At 42.1% G+C, this 21099-nt stretch overlaps 1 protein-coding gene across 1 annotated transcript; it reads left to right on the top strand.

Moving 5' to 3' along the window:
• Positions 1-1319: 1319 nt before the first annotated feature.
• On the top strand, positions 1320-20923 carry LOC117809754 (R-spondin-2-like; the record flags this gene model as incomplete). The annotated part of the gene is made up of 3 exons (XM_034679229.1): positions 1320-1820; positions 18216-18404; positions 20848-20923. Coding segments are annotated over exons 1-3 (350 nt in total), but the record flags the coding sequence as incomplete, so codon positions are not given.
• Positions 20924-21099: the final 176 nt, after the last annotated feature.

Raw genomic sequence — 21099 nt, 5'->3', positions numbered from 1 at the left:
AAAGACCCTCATGGGGTCAGAGGGGACAGGCCCGAGGTCTAGAGAAGGGCAGTCAGTAGAGTCAGGGGAAGCAGAGGCAGGAGACGGGGAGTGAACTCTGGGGACATGTACGCTCTGCAGGAGACGGGGAGAACAGCAGGACAGGATCTCATTGGTTTGATGATTTGGCTCCTGATGGCAGGGATTGGTTGGTGTGTTCCCAGGTTTCCTCCGGCTGTAGAGAGCAGCTTGTTTTACCTCTTTCTTAAGAACACATCATGTAATGATCACCATCAGGACATAAAGATCATTTTAACCAGGAGAACAAGAAGAGGATCTAAATCTGAACACCAACCCCAGCTTTAAGATGCTGCCTTGAAAGAATCATGCAGACCGTATCAGTAATCTCTAAACCAATAACTGATTTCAAACTCATCCAATGAAGGCGATGAACTGCAGTTTTTAACACTTCCACATTGGACTCATATTTTTAGACCGGAGGTTGTCTCTTGGGCAGAACACAGAAAACGGTTCTCAATTGAGCGCCGGCTCCGAACCGGCCCTGAAACTGCCTCGGTCGAAAACTCACTCACTTGTGGAGTCAGCCCTAAGTGGCCAGTTGGGGAACTGCAGTCATTGGCACCTCAGACTCAGAGTACATTTTCAGCCACATTATAAAGGAATGTTTCTAAATGATCAGACTCCTGATTCATCTTTATGTTGTTATTTAGTGAACGAGCTCTCGACTTGAATTTAATTGAATTTTATCCTCAAACAAAATGAACCAAACCTCAAAGTGTCCCTCTCCTCATGCACGGTCTCTGCAGTACTAACCCATTCACTCACTCATTACTGAAACACATCACCAGTTCTATTGTCTGCAGGTCTGGAGGCTTGAAGTATTCCAGGTATGCTGTGCACATTTTCAGTTTGGAGAGAGTCAGCCGAACGTTTCTGCACAGAGAGTTTATACGACATACTTCATCTTTACGTAACAGTCACGGTTTAGATTAAAGTTTAGGAGCAGCCAAAGAGTCAGATTCTCCTCCTGTACACACATTCTGTATCTCCACCACAGCTTCATAAACACCACCCTCTGTATGTCCCTCTCTTCAGACATGTTCCCCAGCTGCTGCTCTCGCTCTCAGGGTGGTCACATGAAGTTTACTTTGTGCCTGCTTTTAACAGACTAAAGGAGAGCAGCGCCCGGCTCAGGGAAACTGCAGCAGGATAATAAAAAGAAGAGACTGAACAACAATAGATAGAGCCAGAGGGAGGGGGGGGGGGATCAGGAGGGAAATATGGAACCACTTAGGCCCCACAAAGGGTTAAAGATGGTTGTGGGATAAGTGGAGCTCGTTTATCGCAAATTCGACAGTGGTAGTTAAATGGTGAGTTTTCCCTGCGAGCTGCCAGTGTGGAGACACGGCTCTGCTCTCCTCTCCACCTCCTCTCCACCAAGCCTCCCGCTCCTCTTCTTCTTCTTCTTCTCTGGTTTATGGCGTCCGGGTCCTCGTGTCCTCGCGGTCTCAGGTCTGAATCTGCGGCGTGAAACAGGACAGACACGAGGAGGACTTTCTCCTGTCTCTTCTCACCTTCACCTCCATCACCTTTGGAACCCCCTGAGCGTCCTTCAGTCCCTCTCTGTGGATCTAAACCTCTGACCCGAACCCCCCGGGGGCCCCCCCCCAACCACCTGGAGTCCCTGCAGATGTTCCCGACCCGGCGCTGAAGCGGGCGCTCGCCAGCAGCCCAGATGCATCTGCGAGTCTTTGCCTTTGTGATGTCCTTGCTTTGTGAGGTGATCAGGATGGGCGCCGGTGTCGTGCAGAAGCAAAGCGGTGAGTACGGCGTGACACGAGGAGACACGAGGATTTCAGGGCGTGCAGCTTTAAGGTCACACGCTGACGCTCCTCCAGGCGGCGTGCATGACACTGACTGGATGTGCCTCCTGGAGGGTCACTCAGAAACTTTGTTTTTAATCAAAGAATTCAACTAAACCTGTTAAATTTACAAAATGTGAAATAATATGAAGTTTTTATTCAATTTATTTTCTCTCCTGATAAACTCTCTGATACGTTTCTTTAGAAGGACCATCGTCCTCTAACTTACTGAAAACTTTGAACAAAACTCCTCCATTAAAACAGTCTGCAAACTTTTACCAACAATAAACTCAAAACAAGCATTTTAATATATTTATATATATATATATATAAAACTTTTTAAACTTTTATTAACTCCTTTGTGTTTTTTCTCTCTTCTTCATGCATTTCTTTCTTCATATTCCTCTCTGTCATCTTTAATCAGAACTGACTCCATATTAACATAAACACTGAGGCCAACACATTTAAACTTTAACGGTTTACTGCAGGAAAATGTTAAATTTAAAACAAAAATATTAAATGTTTAAAATAAATATCAAATAAAAAAATAAACTATTCAATTAAAACATAAATGTTAAATTTAAAACAAAATATTAAATTAAAAACAAAAATATCAAATTTAAAACCTTAATATTAAATTTAAAAATTAAATATTACATTTAAAACAAAAATATTTAATTTAAAACAAGTATATTAAATGTAAAAAATAAATATCAAATAAAAAAACTATTAAATTTAAAACAAAAATATTAAATGTTAAAAATAAATATCAAATAAAAAAAGAAACTATTCAATTTAAAACATAAATATTAAATTTAAAACAAAATATTAAATTAGAAACATAAATATTAAATTTTAAAAATAAATATCAAACGAAAAAAAGAAACTATTCAATTTAAAACATAAATATTAAATTTAAAACAAAAGTATTTAATTTACACAGAACACAAATATTACATTTAAAACAGAAATATTAAATTCAAAATAAAAATATTAAATGTTAAAAATAAATATCAAATAAATTAATAAACTATTCAATTTAAAACATAAATATTAAATTTAAAACAAAAGATTAAATTAAAAACAAAAATATCAAATTTAAACCATTAATATTAAATTTAAAACAAATTTATTAAATTTAAAATTTCAATATTACATTTAAAACAAAAATATTTAATCTAAAAAAGTATATTAAATGTAAAAAATAAATAGCAAATAAAAAAACTATTACATTTAAAACAGAAATATTGAATTTAAAACAAAAACATCAAATTTAAAAACATTTGTTAATTTAACTTAACTTTTCACATTATTTTATTGAGGATAAAATAACTGTTTTGAGACCACATCCATGCCTGATACTTTAGTAATATTAATAAATACACCCTGCAGTTCTCCAAACGACCACTAGGGGTAAAAGTTCTTCTGATACAGAGGAGTTCGGCGGATGTTTGAAAAGAAGTTGAGAAGTTGAGCTGAAGTTTTTAGAGATCATTTTAAAGAATTTGATCCAACATTTAAAAACAGAAGAGATGATTTATTGTGTTTGAGTGGAATCCACAGTTTTAGAGTGTTTGACGGTCTCAGCATCGTTTCTCTGATTTAATGGAGTAAAGATAAATGAAGACGCTCCGTGTCTCACAGACAGGATCTTTAAGTCATTAATGAGACGCAGCTGCAGACGCTGACAGAGACGTTTCTCATGTCAGAACTAAACCTCCTCATCGTGCCAGATCCTGATCCTGGTGTCGCTCCTCGTTAAGCTCTGAACCAGCAGACGCTCTGCAGCGAGCAGAGACTCCCCTCCTGAACCCGGTCCTGAGCAGGTACGCCTTGACCCTCACGCTCACCGCCACCGCCGCTGCTGTCTGGCATTTCCTCAGGAATTCAGGACTAATGGAGCGTCATCCGGTCTCAATTACAGCGTCAGTTTGGCTTCCGACGTTTGCACCCTGAGAGGCGAGCCGAGGAGAGGCGTTGGAGGATGATTAGAGGGTCTGCATGGAGCCATTAGGCGCCGCTGACTCTCATTCAACTTAACAGCTTGTGACAGCAGCTTCAGACGTTTAAACGCTGCAGAGCTAACAGAGCCGGGAGGAATAAATCCCATTAAGAGAGGGGGAATCAACAAACACATGAAACACTCTGCAGCTCTGCTCAGAGGATTACAGGCTCAGCCTTTTATTAAAACAAACGTCCAACAAGCAGAAGTTAGACATGTGGAGAGAACTCCCAGAGAGTGTGAGGATGCAAAAACCATTGACTCAAACTTTGCACAAACTGCAGATATGCAGGGACATTTTACAGAAATGTAAACATGTTGATTCTGAGACGGCGTGCAGAAGTTCAACGTGGAGGAGACGCTGACGTGTCCCTGCAGATATTTCATGCTCACAGCTTCAGGTCAGGAAACATCCTCAGGTCTCAGAGGTCAAACTGTGTTCTGTTGGTATGACAGGTTGACCCGCTGTCAGGATCCATCACGTCACAGCGTAGAGATTTATATCCTCGTTTAATTTCAGCTCTCCCCCCTCGCCCTCTCTCCCTCAGCGACCCACTTTGCACTTTTTACACAGGAGGAGTGGACCTGCAGAAGTCTGCTTCAACGTCCATTAGTGTGATTTACGTCTCTGTATGGATACTGGAGGTAACTGAGAGCACCTGTGACTGCTGAGTTCAGAGGGAGGGGACAGAACCACGGATCAGGGTGTGCAGAGACAGACTTCACAGTATGACCACATTCAAACCAGGAACTTCAGATCAGATAAGATCCTCCTTTATTCCTCCCCCATGAAATTCATGGAGTCACAGCAGCAAACAAGAAGGTGTACAGAACAAGAATTTAACAAGAATATATATATGAAAGAAATGTCCATCAGAGACGACAGCTTGGTCATAATCCTCCTGTCAGCCACCACCTCCACAGGGTCCAGGACTGAGCTGGTCTTCTTCCCCAGTTAGTCCAGTCTGGCTCTCCTGTATCCTGTCCGCCCACAGCAGGTGAAATCCTTCCAATGTGGCGTTCGTGTCCTCGGTGTTAGCTCTGTTAGCATGATGCTACTCTGGTGCTGGGTTAGCTGGTCCACCTTATCGTAGATAGATCTTACAGTCCCCATAACAGTGGGTGGAAGGACAGGTCCATGTGGTCTTTTCTTAGCCTGCACCTCAGTACCAGCACGTCGTCCTCGCCTCCTTCTCCTCAGCTCACAGGGAACATCGGGCCTAGCATCGTTTAGCATCGACATGCTACGGGCTGCTAACAGCTGATTTTGTATGTAAACAATGTTACCATGGTTACACGCAGGATCCCCGGACACACACAGGAACAAAAACAGTTAAAACACCCCTGCAGTAGTCAGTTTGGTGTCCATGGCCAACAAATGAGTCCTTAAAGGTCCTGACAGGCTCCAAATACAACAAGCAGACACTGGAGTTCTAACACCGACCTTCAAACATCAGACTTGTTGATTCTCTTGAACACTTCCTGATGTTAAAGACAAGATGTCAGAACTTCAAGTGGATCTTATTTTCTTAGTTCTGCTGGATTCACACATCCCAGCTCTCTGTGAACTCTGCAGCAGGAACTCAAAGTCTTGGCCTGTTTCATAGAGAGGTAATTCTTTGTGTTTCTTTGCCTGCGTTTACCTCACACACCTCGGAGCACTAGGTGGAGCGTCCAGCGTGCAAACACAAACAGACGTGTTTACAGAGAGAGAGAGAGAGAGAGAGCGAGTAATCAGGCGCAGGTGCCGGCGCTGCCTGTTGGTGCTCGGTGCGGGACGTTTTGGACTTTGTAAAAATAATGTTTGGTGAGTCTAGAGATGATTGTGTGTTTTTGTTTTAACCCCAGATCAAACGTGAGTCTCTGAGTGTTCTTACGCTCCACAAACAGCCGGGGGACATGAGGTCTGAGAGGGAGCGGATTAAAGTCAGACCCTCCATCTCTGCCCTGCTTCCTTTCTCAAACAGACTCCGTCCTATCAGCTCCTCGTTTAGTGGACTGAAGTTTGAGTTCAGTTAGGGAACAAATCTGTGAACAGGCTACATTTAAACATCCTTAAATCACCTCTGTCTGCACCTCGTGGTTTTGCACCATGATCATCGTCATGGAAACATTTAAAAGAGAAGTGCAGACAGGGTGTGTTTGTAGAAGCTGTGCATGCTCCTCTGAGGATGAAGAGATCTCAATAAGAGTTCATGTTGATGCACGACTTTCTAAACCTAAAGAAGTGACAGGACTGGTTTATTCCAATAGGAAAATAAATTCAGAGAGGAGATCTCAAAAATGTTTCATTTCTGTCTCCTAGACAATCAATCAATCAATCAATCAATCAACCAATCAACCAATCAATCAATCAATCAATCAATCAATCAATCAATCAATCAATCAATCAATCAACCAATCAATCAATCAATCAATCAATCAATCAATCAATCAATCAATCAGTCAATCAATCAATCAATCAATCTTTATTTGTATAGCTCCAAATCACAACAAACGTTATCTCAAGACTCTTTTACAAACAGAGCAGGTCTAGACCACTCTATGTCAAATTATGAACAGAGACCCAACACCAAGACAGGATCAGACTCAGTCTGACCCCACCTTAATCCACCATGAGCATTACACCTCACAGTATTTAGCTAGTTACAGTGGAGAGGACAAACTTCCTTTAACAGGCAGAAACCTCCAGCAGGACCAGACTCATGTTAGACACACATCTGCTGAGACTGTGTTGGGTCTGGAAAGACAGATAGAGGGGAGTAAGAGAGAGAGGTGATAGTGATGAGACGAGTTGTAGAAGCTGTTGCTGCTGGAGTCCAGATCGTCCGCAGCAGCTCAGAGGAACCTACGAGACAAGGGAGCTCAGGGACTCCAGAAAGGTCTATGGTTAGTAACTTTAATGGGACAGGAAGAGTTAAAGTGAGAGACAGGCAGAGAGAGGAGAGAGAGGGAAAGACAGGATCCCAGTGTGTCAGTCTAAGCCTATAGCAGCATAACTAAGACCTGGTCCAAGCCTGATCCAGCTCTAACTATAAGCTTTATCAAAAAGGAAAGTTTGAAGCCTACTCTTAAAAGTAGAGAGGGTGTCTGCCTCCCGGACCCTGACTGGTAGATGATTCCAAAGGAGAGGGGCCTGATAACTGAAGGCTCGACCTCCCATACTACTTTTAGAGACTTTAGGTACGATGAGCAGGCCTGCATGTTGGGAGCGTAGAGTTCTAGAGGGGTAACAGGGCACTATGAGGTCTTTAAGATACGAGGGTGTCTGATCATTAAGGGCTTTGTAGGTTAAAAGAAGGATTTTAAATTCTATTCTACATTTTATTGGGAGTCAGTGTAGAGAAGCTAACACTGGAGAGATGTGCTCCCTCTTCCTAGTTGTAGTCAATACTCGAGCTGCAGCGTTTTGAACTAGCTGAAGAGTCTTTAGAGACTTATTGGGGCAGCCTGATAAGAGGGAGTTACAGTAATCTAACCTGGAACCTAGACAACAATGAGATCTGTTTGAAAGCAACATGAGACTACAGCTTATGTCTCCTGTTTCTCATTCTTGCCTCCAGAGACTAAGTCTCAGCTTAGTCTCCCTTTCAGTTCCAAAGGAGATCTGGTCAGAGTCTGAAATGGTTCTCAGGTATTCCTCAGGTGTTGTGACTCCTTTGAGCTCAGGTGGAGAAATCAGGGAGCTCTCTCAGTCTAACCTCATCCATTTGTTTTAGTCAGACTCAGTTTCTGTGTCTGAAGTTGAGCTCAGATGGATCAAAGAAAGAGCCTGAGCTCATCTTTTCATCAACATTTATAGAGCCCTGCAAAATTAACATTTATATGGAATTATCCACAAACTTACAATCCTCATTAAAACATGTGAACCACTTCAGATCAGGACTTTAGATGTGGAATGATCTCTTCTTTGACTTCACAGTCTGGTCCTTCCTTTACAAGTCTGTGTGGAACAAAACCACTTCACTAAGATTTAGTGGATTTGAGAGAAACTGCAACAGATAGAGATTTCATCCCAGGTCTGACCGACCCTTTATTTAAGATATGGGCTGCTAAAGGGCCGACCGGATTTAGACAGGTTATTATAATTAAAGGGGAGGATTCTTTCGGGCGCTGGTGGCCTAGCGGTCTAAGCGCCCCACATACAGAGGCTACAGTCCTCGTCACAGGGGTCCCCGGTTTAATTCCCAACCATTTCCTGCATGTCTTCCCCCGCTCTCTACTCCCCACATTTCCTGTCTCTTCAAATAAGACTCATGTCATGGTCTCAGTTATTCCTCCTGGTGACTTTTAGGAGAAACTAATGAGAACTATTTAAAACTTGAATGAGGCTGAAGTGAGAATCTCAGTTTGGTCTCCAGAGACTTAGAAGAGAAAGCTTTGAGCAGGAACATGTTCCTCTGGGGTGTCTCTGTGTTCAATGCATACGTTTTGCCAAAGAGGAAACATCTCTGTTGTTGGAACCTTTACTCTCCTTACTCTTCTTTTAAATCTGCTTCACCCTCACACTAAGACGTAACATCCATCACAACATGCACTTCATTTCAGCACGTTACGTCCTGTGCTCAGCCTCCTCTCCTCGCAGCGTGTCTAACCTCCACAGCCTCATGCGAGTCCACTCCCAGCGTGGAATCTCTCCTTCAAACACGAGCATGTTTCCCTCAAACCCCGCTGGAGCGTGTTCCACCTGGTGCTTGTTAAAACCCGGCGCAATCCCATGCAAGGTCAGGGGTCGGCGTTTTTTACGCTACCTAAAACCTGCCGCGCCTCCAAACCTCTCTTAAGCCCGCAGATCTATTGCACATGTGACCACGAGCCTCAAAGTGAAGCTCTGAGAGATATTCAGAGGAAATCTGCTGTGCTGTGATCCACGTTTAGTCCTCATCTTGTCTTACTTATCTCAAACAGAGAGGGCTTGAAACATGTGCGGGGTCAGAGGTCATTGTTTAGTGCTTCCTAAAGACCGACTAAAAATCTGTTAGACTCTGAAAACTCCTCGCTGCTGCCTCCTCTCTGGTTCCCCTCTCTCTCAGCTGTTGGGGTGTTTCTGCAGAGTGAAGTGTGATGGATGCTCTCTGTAGTTTCTCCTGGTCACGTCTCTAAAGAGCGTCTGAAGGTGTTTCCTGAAACACATGATGTGTTCACACGGAAACGTGAGCTTTGAAGGGAACAACTCAACCTGCCTATAAAGCTGGTTTCAACTCAGAGACTCGTCCAGCAGAGCAAGAGAAACTCCAGATCTGGCAACTAGAAGCCCCAAATCCAGCGTGGCCTTGTAACACAGCTTCTTCTCTTTAGTAAGCTTCTTAAAGATCCAATATAACAACATTAAGCCTCTTACATCGTGTCCTGTTTGTCTTTGAATGAAGCTTTTTGATTCCAGTTTCACAAAAACCACAGATCCATCCTCTGTGGAGGATCTGCAGCCTCTCAGTTTCTAACCTCATCATGCATGCAGAGATCTGAGCGGGTGACGATGCTCTGATAATGAGACACTGGTGAGGTGAGAGCTCCAGGAGAACCTGTGCTGATACATTAGACATTTGATCCAGGATCTGACCCCGAACAGGAGGAAGTGTTGCAACAGCATGTCATACAGTTTGAGTGTTCTTGCTTTCTAGCCTTTCATGCAGAACTTCACTCTGCAACACAAAATCAAACCCACAATCATAGCAGAGGAGGGAGTAAATAACTTCTCCTCCTGTTGTTACATCATCACAGGAACAAATCAAATCTCCTTCTTTATTTTTATTTCAGAGAAGGTCAACTCTCCTGATTTCCTGGATTTGATTTGATCCTGGTTATATCTGAAGTTTTTAACCCCATGGCTGGATGCCTCTCTGGTCCTTTGAGGCTCCTGTTGGTGGTGAAAGTTCTGTCCGTCTTATGATGGATCCCTCCCTGTGCATTGGTCTTTAGCTCTAAGAATGAAGCCTTGCTCTTTGTATAAACTCTCCGTCACTGCTGCAGAACTCAGACTCTCATTTTTCATGATGACTTACATTCACACCCGGAACAGCCAGACCGGTCAGCTGATCTGATGTCAGAGAGGTTAAGTGTTTGTTTGAAGGCTCTTCACCTGCAGCAGGACCATCTGCAGCAGGACCATCTGCAGCTGGACTGTCTCCAGCTGGACCGACTGCAGCAGGACTGTCTGCAGCTGGACTGACTGCAGCTGGACTGTCTGCACCTGGACTGACTGCAGCAGGACTGTCTGCAGCTGGACTGACTGCAGCAGGACTGTCATCAGCTGGACTGTCTGCAGCAGGACTGTCTGCAGCAGGACCGTCTGCAGCTGGACCGTCTGCAGCTGGACTGTCTGCAGCAGGACTGTCTGCAGCAGGACCGTCTGCAGCTGGACTGTCTGCAGCTGGACTGACTGCAGCAGGACTGTCTGCAGCAGGACTGTCTGCATCAGGACTGTCTGCAGCTGGACTGTCTGCAGCAGGACCGTCTGCAGCAGGACTGTCTGCAGCTGGAATGTCTGCAGCTGGACTGTCTGCAGCAGGACCGTCTGCAGCAGGACTGTCTGCAGCTGGACTGTCTGCAGCAGGACTGTCTGCAGCTGGACTGTCTGCAGCAGGACTGTCTGCAGCTGGACTGACTGCAGCAGGACTGTCTGCAGCAGGACTGTCTGCAGCTGGACTGTCTGCAGCAGGACTGTCTGCAGCTGGACTGACTGCAGCAGGACTGTCTGCAGCTGGACTGACTGCAGCAGGACTGTCTGCAGCAGGACCGTCTGCAGCAGGACTGTCTGCAGAGAAGGAGAGTCTGACAGAGGAGTGAAAGTGGCTCCAAACTTTTCTGGAGGTGTAGATAACGATGTTTAAATGAAGCTGACGAGCTGCGTGAACTTTGACCTTTCATTACCAAACTAAGTTTCAGTAGCTCACACACACACACACACACACACACACACACACACACACACACACACACACACACACACACACACACACCCTGAGCAGTCGTGGGCAGTCAGCCACAGGTATTCTGTCAGGATCAGATATGATGGTTTGGACTCACGCACACTCACCGCCTGCTCTTCATCTCTGCAGCCTCAGCTCATCTTTCCATCCCGGCGTCCCGTCTCTCCACTTCATCTCCTCTCTCCGTCAGGCGGAGAGCATTCCTCCTCTTTCTGTTGATTATCATTCTGCAGACTGTTAGAGTCTAAAGATGCTCAGTCAGGATTACATTTAGGTCAGGACACGAGAATCATAACACCCTGATGGACTCTGCTGGATCTGCAGGAAGCAGGAGAGTTTATTTTACTCACCGTGTGAGACGGGAAGCAGAAAATCAAACGGAGACCAGAATTCCTGCAGGAGCTACAAGTCCATATCTCCATATCAGCAGGAGAGTTTTCAGGAGACAGGAGATCGTTCTGGATCTTTGGATCAGTGGCGTCTCCTTTTTTTCCTGGTTTCACCATACTGCTCTATCCCTCTGTCTGACATTTACATCATCCCCTCTTTTTATATCATCAATAACACATTTAAAGGGCCACTGATTATCTTTATGTCCAACCCTTTTTTATTACAATTCTAAATCAGAGAATTCAGATCAAAGACAACATTCTAGAATTCTGTCCTTTAAAGATCAAAGACAACATTCTAGAATTCTGTCCTTTAAGATCAAAGACAACATTCTAGAATTCTGTCTTCAAGATCAAAGACAACATTCTGGAATTCTGTCTTTAAGATCAAAGACAACATTCTAGAATGTTGTCTTTGATCTTAAAGACAACATTCTAGAATTCTGTCCTTTAAGATCAAAGACAACATTCTAGAATTCTGTCCTTTAAAGATCAAAGACAACATTCTAGAATTCTGTCCTTTAAGATCAAAGACAACATTCTAGAATTCTGTCTTTTAAGATCAAAGACAACATTCTAGAATTCTGTCCTTTAAAGATCAAAGACAACATTCTAGAATTCTGTCTTTTAAGATCAAAGACAACATTCTAGAATTCTGTCTTTAAGATCAAAGACAACATTCTAGAATTCTGTCCTTTAAGATCAAAGATAACATTCTAGAATTCTGTCTTTAAGATCAAAGACAACATTCTAGAATTCTGTCTTTAAAGATCAAAGACAACATTCTAGAATTCTGTCCTTTAAGATCAAAGACAACATTCTAGAATTCTGTCCTTTAAAGATCAAAGACAACATTCTAGAATTCTGTCTTTAAAGATCAAAGACAACATTCTAGAATTCTGTCTTTAAGATCAAAGACAACATTCTAGAATTCTGTCTTTAAGATCAAAGACAACATTCTAGAATTCTGTCCTTTAAAGATCAAAGACAACATTCTAGAATTCTGTCCTTTAAGATCAAAGACAACATTCTAGAATTCTGTCCTTTAAGATCAAAGACAACATTCTAGAATTCTGTCCTTTAAGATCAAAGACAACATTCTAGAATTCTGTCCTTTAAAGATCAAAGACAACATTCTAGAATTCTGTCTTTAAAGATCAAAGACAACATTCTAGAATTCTGTCTTTAAGATCAAAGACAACATTCTAGAATTCTGTCCTTTAAGATCAAAGACAACATTCTAGAATTCTGTCCTTTAAAGATCAAAGACAACATTCTAGAATTCTGTCCTTTAAGACCAAAGACAACATTCTAGAATTCTGTCTTTAAGATCAAAGACAACATTCTAGAATTCTGTCTTTAAGATCAAAAACAACATTCTAGAATTCTGTACTTTAAGATCAAAAACAACATTCTAGAATTCTGTCCTTTAAGATCAAAGACAACATTCTAGAATTCTGTCTTTAAGATCAAAGACAACATTCTAGAATTCTGTCTTTAAGATCAAAGACAACATTCTAGAATTCTGTCTTTAAGATCAAAGACAACATTCTAGAATTCTGTCCTTTAAGATCAAAGATAACATTCTAGAATTCTGTCTTTAAGATCAAAGACAACATTCTAGAATTCTGTCTTTAAAGATCAAAGACAACATTCTAGAATTCTGTCCTTTAAGATCAAAGACAACATTCTAGAATTCTGTCTTTAAGATCAAAGACAACATTCTAGAATTCTGTCCTTTAAGATCAAAGACAACATTCTAGAATTCTGTCTTCAACATCAAAGACAACATTCTAGAATTCTGTCTTTAAGATCAAAGACAACATTCTAGAAATCTGTCTTTAAGATCTAAAGACAACATTCTAGAATTCTGTCCTTTAAGATCAAAGACAACATTCTAGAATTCTGTCCTTTAAAGATCAAAGACAACATTCTAGAATTCTGTCTTTAAGATCAAAGACAACATTCTAGAATTCTGTCCTTTAAGATCAAAGACAACATTCTAGAATTCTGTCTTTAAGATCAAAGACAACATTCTAGAATTCTGTCTTTAAGATCAAAGACAACATTCTAGAATTCTGTCCTTTAAGATCAAAGACAACATTCTAGAATTCTGTCCTTTAAAGATCAAAGACAACATTCTAGAATTCTGTCTTTAAGATCAAAGACAACATTCTAGAATTCTGTCTTTAAGATCAAAGACAACATTCTAGAATTCTGTCTTTAAGATCAAAGACAACATTCTAGAATTCTGTCCTTTAAGATCAAAGACAACATTCTAGAATTCTGTCCTTTAAGATCAAAGACAACATTCTAGAATTCTGTCCTTTAAGATCAAAGACAACATTCTAGAATTCTGTCTTTAAGATCAAAGACAACATTCTAGAATTCTGTCCTTTAAAGATCAAAGACAACATTCTAGAATTCTGTCTTTAAAGATCAAAGACAACATTCTAGAATTCTGTCTTTAAGATCAAAGACAACATTCTAGAATTCTGTCTTTAAGATCAAAGACAACATTCTAGAATTCTGTCCTTTAAGATCAAAGACAACATTCTAGAATTCTGTCCTTTAAGATCAAAGACAACATTCTAGAATTCTGTCTTTAAGATCAAAGACAACATTCTAGAATTCTGTCTTTAAGATCAAAAACAACATTCTAGAATTCTGTACTTTAAGATCAAAAACAACATTCTAGAATTCTGTCCTTTAAGATCAAAGACAACATTCTAGAATTCTGTCTTTAAGATCAAAGACAACATTCTAGAATTCTGTCTTTAAGATCAAAGACAACATTCTAGAATTCTGTCTTTAAGATCAAAGACAACATTCTAGAATTCTGTCCTTTAAGATCAAAGATAACATTCTACAATTCTGTCTTTAAGATCAAAGACAACATTCTAGAATTCTGTCTTTAAGATCAAAGACAACATTCTAGAATTCTGTCCTTTAAGATCAAAGACAACATTCTAGAATTCTGTCCTTTAAGATCAAAGACAACATTCTAGAATTCTGTCCTTTAAGATCAAAGACAACATTCTAGAATTCTGTCTTTTAAAGATCAAAGACAACATTCTAGAATTCTGACATTTATTTGACCTGTGTTTGATTTTGCACTTTGACCCATGTTCCATTTGTTAACATGGAGGAGGCGGGGCTTATAAATATACTGCAGACAGTCAGCAGGGGGAGCTCTAAATGTTTTGGCTTCACTTTAAGGAGCTGTCGTCCAGAGTCATCTTAAAAAGACGTGTTTTAAAAAAAGAGGAAGAATGTCAATCAATCAAGCTTTAATTAATAAGCACCTTTCATGTTAATCAAATGTAATTTACAGCAACAAACAAATAAAATATGTCATTACAAATAACTAAGAATAAAAGGTTAGAATTAATGTGTAAAAAATAAAATAAAGGTTCTAAAAATGAAAATAAAACTGATCAGAGAAATAATACAAAAAACTAATATTTAAAAATAAATAAAACAATAAAATAAAATAAAAATCAATATAAAAAATTAAAGTTATAAAATGATGAAACTCTACATAAAGATAGAGATCAAATTAAAAAGTGACAGAATGATAAATCCTAAAGTCCAGAGCGTTGACCTCCAGAGCGTCTGAACTTGTCTCTGTTGTCTCCTCCAGTCTGAACTTGTCCCTGTTGTCTCCTCCAGTCTGAACTTGTCTCTGTTGTCTCCTCCAGTCTGAACTTGTCTCTGTTGTCTCCTCCAGTCTGATCTTGTCTCTGTTGTCTCCTCCAGTCTGATCTTGTCTCTGTTGTCTCCTCCAGTCTGAACTTGTCTCTGTTGTCTCCTCCAGTCTGATCTTGTCCCTGTTGTCTCCTCCAGTCTGAACTTGTCTCTGTTGTCTCCTCCAGTCTGATCTTGTCTCTGTTGTCTCCTCCAGTCTGAACTTGACTCCGTTGTCTCCTCCAGTCTGAACTTGTCTCTGTTGTCTCCTCCAGTCTGAACTTGTCTCTGTTGTCTCCTCCAGTCTGATCTTGTCTCTGTTGTCTCCTCCAGTCTGAACTTGTCTCTGTTGTCTCCTCCAGTCTGAACTTGTCTCTGTTGTCTCCTCCAGTCTGATCTTGTCTCTGTCTCCTCCAGTCTGAACTTGTCTCCGTTGTCTTCTCCAGTCTGAACTTGTCTCTGTTGTCTCCTCCAGTCTGAACTTGTCTCTGTTGTCTCCTCCAGTCTGAACTTGTCCCTGTTGTCTCCTCCAGTCTGAACTTGTCTCCGTTGTCTTCTCCAGTCTGAACTTGTCTCCGTTGTCTTCTCCAGTCTGATCTTGTCTCTGTTGTCTCCTCCAGTCTGAACTTGTCTCCGTTGTCTCCTCCAGCCTGATCTTGTCTCTGTTGTCTCCTCCAGTCTGAACTTGTCCCTGTCGTCTCCTCCAGTCTGATCTTGTCTCTGTTGTCTCCTCCAGTCTGATCTTGTCTCTGTTGTCTCCTCCAGTCTGAACTTGTCTCTGTTGTCTCCTCCAGTCTGAACTTGTCCCTGTTGTCTCCTCCAGTCTGATCTTGTCTCTGTTGTCTCCTCCAGTCTGAACTTGTCTCTGTTGTCTCCTCCAGTCTGAACTTGTCTCTGTTGTCTCCTCCAGTCTGAACTTGTCTCTGTTGTCTCCTCCAGTCTGATCTTGTCTCTGTTGTCTCCTCCAGTCTGAACTTGTCTCTGTTGTCTCCTCCAGTCTGAACTTGTCCCTGTTGTCTCCTCCAGTCTGATCTTGTCTCTGTTGTCTCCTCCAGTCTGATCTTGTCTCTGTTGTCTCCTCCAGTCTGAACTTGTCTCTGTTGTCTCCTCCAGTCTGAACTTGTCCCTGTTGTCTCCTCCAGTCTGAACTTGTCTCTGTTGTCTCCTCCAGTCTGAACTTGTCTCTGTTGTCTCCTCCAGTCTGAACTTGTCTCTGTTGTCTCCTCCAGTCTGATCTTGTCTCTGTTGTCTCCTCCAGTCTGAACTTTTCTCTGTTGTCTCCTCCAGTCTGATCTTGTCCCTGTTGTCTCCTCCAGTCTGAACTTGTCTCTGTTGTCTCCTCCAGTCTGATCTTGTCTCTGTTGTCTCCTCCAGTCTGAACTTGTCTCCGTTGTCTCCTCCAGTCTGAACTTGTCTCTGTTGTCTCCTCCAGTCTGAACTTGTCTCTGTTGTCTCCTCCAGTCTGATCTTGTCTCTGTTGTCTCCTCCAGTCTGAACTTGTCTCTGTTGTCTCCTCCAGTCTGAACTTGTCTCTGTTGTCTCCTCCAGTCTGATCTTGTCTCTGTTGTCTCCTCCAGTCTGAACTTGTCTCCGTTGTCTTCTCCAGTCTGAACTTGTCTCTGTTGTCTCCTCCAGTCTGAACTTGTCTCTGTTGTCTCCTCCAGTCTGAACTTGTCCCTGTTGTCTCCTCCAGTCTGAACTTGTCTCCGTTGTCTCCTCCAGTCTGAACTTGTCTCTGTTGTCTCCTCCAGTCTGAACTTGTCTCTGTTGTCTCCTCCAGTCTGAACTTGTCTCCGTTGTCTTCTCCAGTCTGAACTTGTCTCCATTGTCTTCTCCAGTCTGATCTTGTCTCTGTTGTCTCCTCCAGTCTGAACTTGTCTCCGTTGTCTCCTCCAGCCTGATCTTGTCTCTGTTGTCTCCTCCAGTCTGAACTTGTCCCTGTCGTCTCCTCCAGTCTGATCTTGTCTCTGTTGTCTCCTCCAGTCTGATCTTGTCTCTGTTGTCTCCTCCAGTCTGAACTTGTCTCTGTTGTCTCCTCCAGTCTGAACTTGTCCCTGTTGTCTCCTCCAGTCTGATCTTGTCTCTGTTGTCTCCTCCAGTCTGAACTTGTCTCTGTTGTCTCCTCCAGTCTGAACTTGTCTCTGTTGTCTCCTCCAGTCTGAACTTGTCTCTGTTGTCTCCTCCAGTCTGATCTTGTCTCTGTTGTCTCCTCCAGTCTGAACTTGTCTCTGTTGTCTCCTCCAGTCTGAACTTGTCCCTGTTGTCTCCTCCAGTCTGATCTTGTCTCTGTTGTCTCCTCCAGTCTGATCTTGTCTCTGTTGTCTCCTCCAGTCTGAACTTGTCTCTGTTGTCTCCTCCAGTCTGAACTTGTCTCCGTTGTCTCCTCCAGTCTGAACTTGTCTCTGTTGTCTCCTCCAGTCTGATCTTGTCTCTGTTGTCTCCTCCAGTCTGATCTTGTCTCTGTTGTCTCCTCCAGTCTGAACTTGTCACTGTTGTCTCCTCCAGTCTGATCTTGTCTCCGTTGTCTCCTCCAGTCTGAACTTGTCTCCGTTGTCTCCTCCAGTCTGATCTTGTCTCCGTTGTCTCCTCCAGTCTGATCTTGTCTCCGTTGTCTTCTCCAGTCTGAACTTGTCTCCGTTGTCTCCTCCAGTCTGAACTTGTCTCTGTTGTCTCCTCCAGTCTGAACTTGTCTCTGTTGTCTCCTCCAGTCTGAACTTGTCTCTGTTGTCTCCTCCAGGCTGATCTTGTCTCTGTTGTCTTCTCCAGTCTGAACTTGTCTCCGTTGTCTCCTCCAGTCTGAACTTGTCTCTGTTGTCTCCTCCAGTCTGAACTTGTCTCTGTTGTCTCTTCCAGTCTGAACTTGTCTCTGTTGTCTCCTCCAGTCTGAACTTGTCTCGGTTGTCTCCTCCAGTCTGAACTTTTCTCTGTTGTCTCCTCCAGTCTGAACTTGTCCCTGTTGTCTCCTCCAGTCTGAACTTGTCTCTGTTGCTTCCTCCAGTCTGAACTTGTCTCCGTTGTCTCCTCCAGTCTGAACTTGTCCCTGTTGTCTCCTCCAGTCTGATCTTGTCTCTGTTGTCTCCTCCAGTCTGAACTTGTCCCTGTTGTCTCCTCCAGTCTGAACTTGTCCCCGTTGTCTCCTCCAGTCTGATCTTGTCTCTGTTGTCTCCTCCAGTCTGATCTTGTCTCTGTTGTCTCCTCCAGTCTGATCTTGTCTCCGTTGTCTCCTCCAGTCTGATCTTGTCTCTGTTGTCTCCTCCAGTCTGAACTTGTCTCTGTTGTCTCCTCCAGTCTGAACTTGTCTCTGTTGTCTCCTCCAGTCTGAACTTGTCTCCATTGTCTCCTCCAGCTCACAGAGACACAGCAGAGGACTGTCGCAGCTGTCTGGAGTGTTCCCGGGACAACGGCTGCGTGCGTTGCCCTGAGCGCCTCTTCCTGTTCCTGCAGAGGGATGGGATGTCTCACCACGGCACCTGTCTCCACGCCTGCCCCGCCGGACACTACGGACAGAGAGGGAAGGACGTCAACCGCTGCATGAGTACGTCCTCTCTCTCTCTCTCTCTCTCTCTCTCTCTCTGTCTCTCTCATGGAGACTCGCTCCCATCAAAAACAAGTGACTCATGTTTCCTCCGGCCTAAACAAAAGTAGGAAATGATCCGTCCTGCCAAAAGAAAGCTCCCCGACAACACAGACAGACATTTGAAACAGTTCCTGGAGAGAGATTCACCCTGCTTAATTCATCCCAGCAGCATGTTGAGCCACTAAGAGTCTGAGAGTACAGAAGAGGAGAAAGCTTCAGTTCCAATCCTCAGAGACGGATCCAGAGACGCCCATAAATCCTGAGACTGAGTTTCAGAACACAGAGTGGAGACATTAGTATAACACAGAGTGGAGACATTAATATAACACAGAGTGGAGACATTAATATAACAGAGTGGAGACATTAATATAACACAGAGTGGAGACATTAATATAACACAGAGTGGAGACATTAATATAACACAGAGTGGAGACATTAATATAACACAGAGTGGAGACATTAAAATAACACAGAGTGGAGACATTAAAATAACACAGAGTGGAGACATTAATATAACACAGAGTGGAGACATTAAAATAACACAGAGTGGAGACATTAATATAACACAGAGTGGAGACATTAATATAACACAGAGTGGAGACATTGATATAACACAGAGTGGAGACATTAATATAACAGAGTGGAGACATTAATATAACACAGAGTGGAGACATTAATATAACACAGAGTGGAGACATTAATATAACACAGAGTGGAGACATTAATATAATACAGAGTGGAGACATTAATATAACACAGAGTGGAGACATTAATATAATACAGAGTGGAGACATTAAAATAATACAGAGTGGAGACATTAATATAACAGAGTGGAGACATTAATATAACACAGAGTGGAGACATTAAAATAATACAGAGTGGAGATATTAAAATAACACAGAGTGGAGACATTAAAATAATACAGAGTGGAGACATTAAAATAACACAGAGTGGAGACATTAATATAACACAGAGTGGAGACATTAATATAACACAGAGTGGAGACATTAATATAACACAGAGTGGAGACATTAATATAACACAGAGTGGAGACAATAAAATAACACAGAGTGGAGACATTAGAATAACAGAGTGGAGACATTAATATAACACAGAGTGGAGACATTAATATAACACAGAGTGGAGACATTAAAATAATACAGAGTGGAGACATTAAAATAACACAGAGTGGAGACATTAATATAACACAGAGTGGAGACATTAATATAACACAGAGTGGAGACATTAATATAACACAGAGTGGAGACATTAATATAACACAGAGTGGAGACAATAAAATAACACAGAGTGGAGACATTAGAATAACAGAGTGGAGACATTAATATAACACAGAGTGGAGACATTAATATAACGCAGAGTGGAGACAATAAAATAACACAGAGTGGAGACATTAGAATAACACAGAGTGGAGACATTAAAATAACGCAGAGTGGAGACATTAAAATAACGCAGAGTGGAGACAATAAAATAACACAGAGTGGAGACATTAATATAACACAGAGTGGAGACATTAATATAACACAGAGTGGAGACATTAAAATAACGCAGAGTGGAGACATTAAAATAACGCAGAGAGGAGACATTAATATAACACAGAGTGGAGACATTAATATAACACAGAGTGGAGACATTAAAATAACACAGAGTGGAGACATTAATATAACACAGAGTGGAGACTTTAAAATAACACAGAGTGGAGACTTTAATATAACACAGAGTGGAGACATTAATATAACACAGAGTGGAGACATTAATATAACACAGAGTGGAGACATTAATATAACACAGAGTGGAGACATTAAAATAACACAGAGTGGAGACATTAATATAACACAGAGTGGAGACATTAATATAACACAGAGAGGAGACATTAAAATAACACAGAGTGGAGACATTAATATAACACAGAGTGGAGACATTAAAATAACACAGAGTGGAGACATTAAAATAACACAGAGTGGAGACGATTCAAAAGTTAAATTCTTCATCTGCTCTTTAGAGTGTCTGACTTTAAATCTCTCTCTCTGTAAAGTCTCAACATGTCTGAAGCTTTTTAGAGACAGCTCTTCTTAAAAACACTCGCCACCTTTTCAAGATTGATCTCGTTAACGCTCCTCAGGTGAACAGAACAAGTCGCTCTGTGACTGCTGCTGGACAGACGAGGGTTCTTGTAGAGTTGTTGTGGTTCTCTTTAAGGCGACTTGTCTCTGAATGCAAGAGAGACAAAGGGACGTGCAGCTGGGTCACCTGTTCGTGACACCTAAAGGTTGCTTCCTGGGTAGGGACTGAAAGAATGAGTCTGCAGATACAAGAGGCTGATCAGTGGTTTAGGCATCTGATTAGGATCCTGCTGGGCTCTTCCTTTTGGAGGTTTTTCTAGGTGCATCCAACTGGGAGGAGACCCTGAAGGAGACCCTGAAGGAAACCCTGAAGGAGACCCTGAAGGAGACCCTGAGGTAGTTTGAGGGATTGAATTATCCCACCTAAGCCTGGGAACACCTTGGTGTTGCAGGAGGAGCAGGAGAACGATGCTGGATAGAGGGTCATTCCATAACAAGCCGACCCTGGATGGCAGCAGGTTACCTCCATGTGTCTGTATACAGGATATAATGATGATGGCATGATGAGTGTA

Source organism: Notolabrus celidotus, unplaced genomic scaffold, assembly GCF_009762535.1.
Source record: "Notolabrus celidotus isolate fNotCel1 unplaced genomic scaffold, fNotCel1.pri scaffold_400_arrow_ctg1, whole genome shotgun sequence".
In the NCBI taxonomy this organism is placed as follows: domain Eukaryota; kingdom Metazoa; phylum Chordata; class Actinopteri; order Labriformes; family Labridae; genus Notolabrus; species Notolabrus celidotus.
Note: the sequence above shows the minus strand (reverse complement) of the source record. Positions and strands in the feature narration are given on the sequence as shown.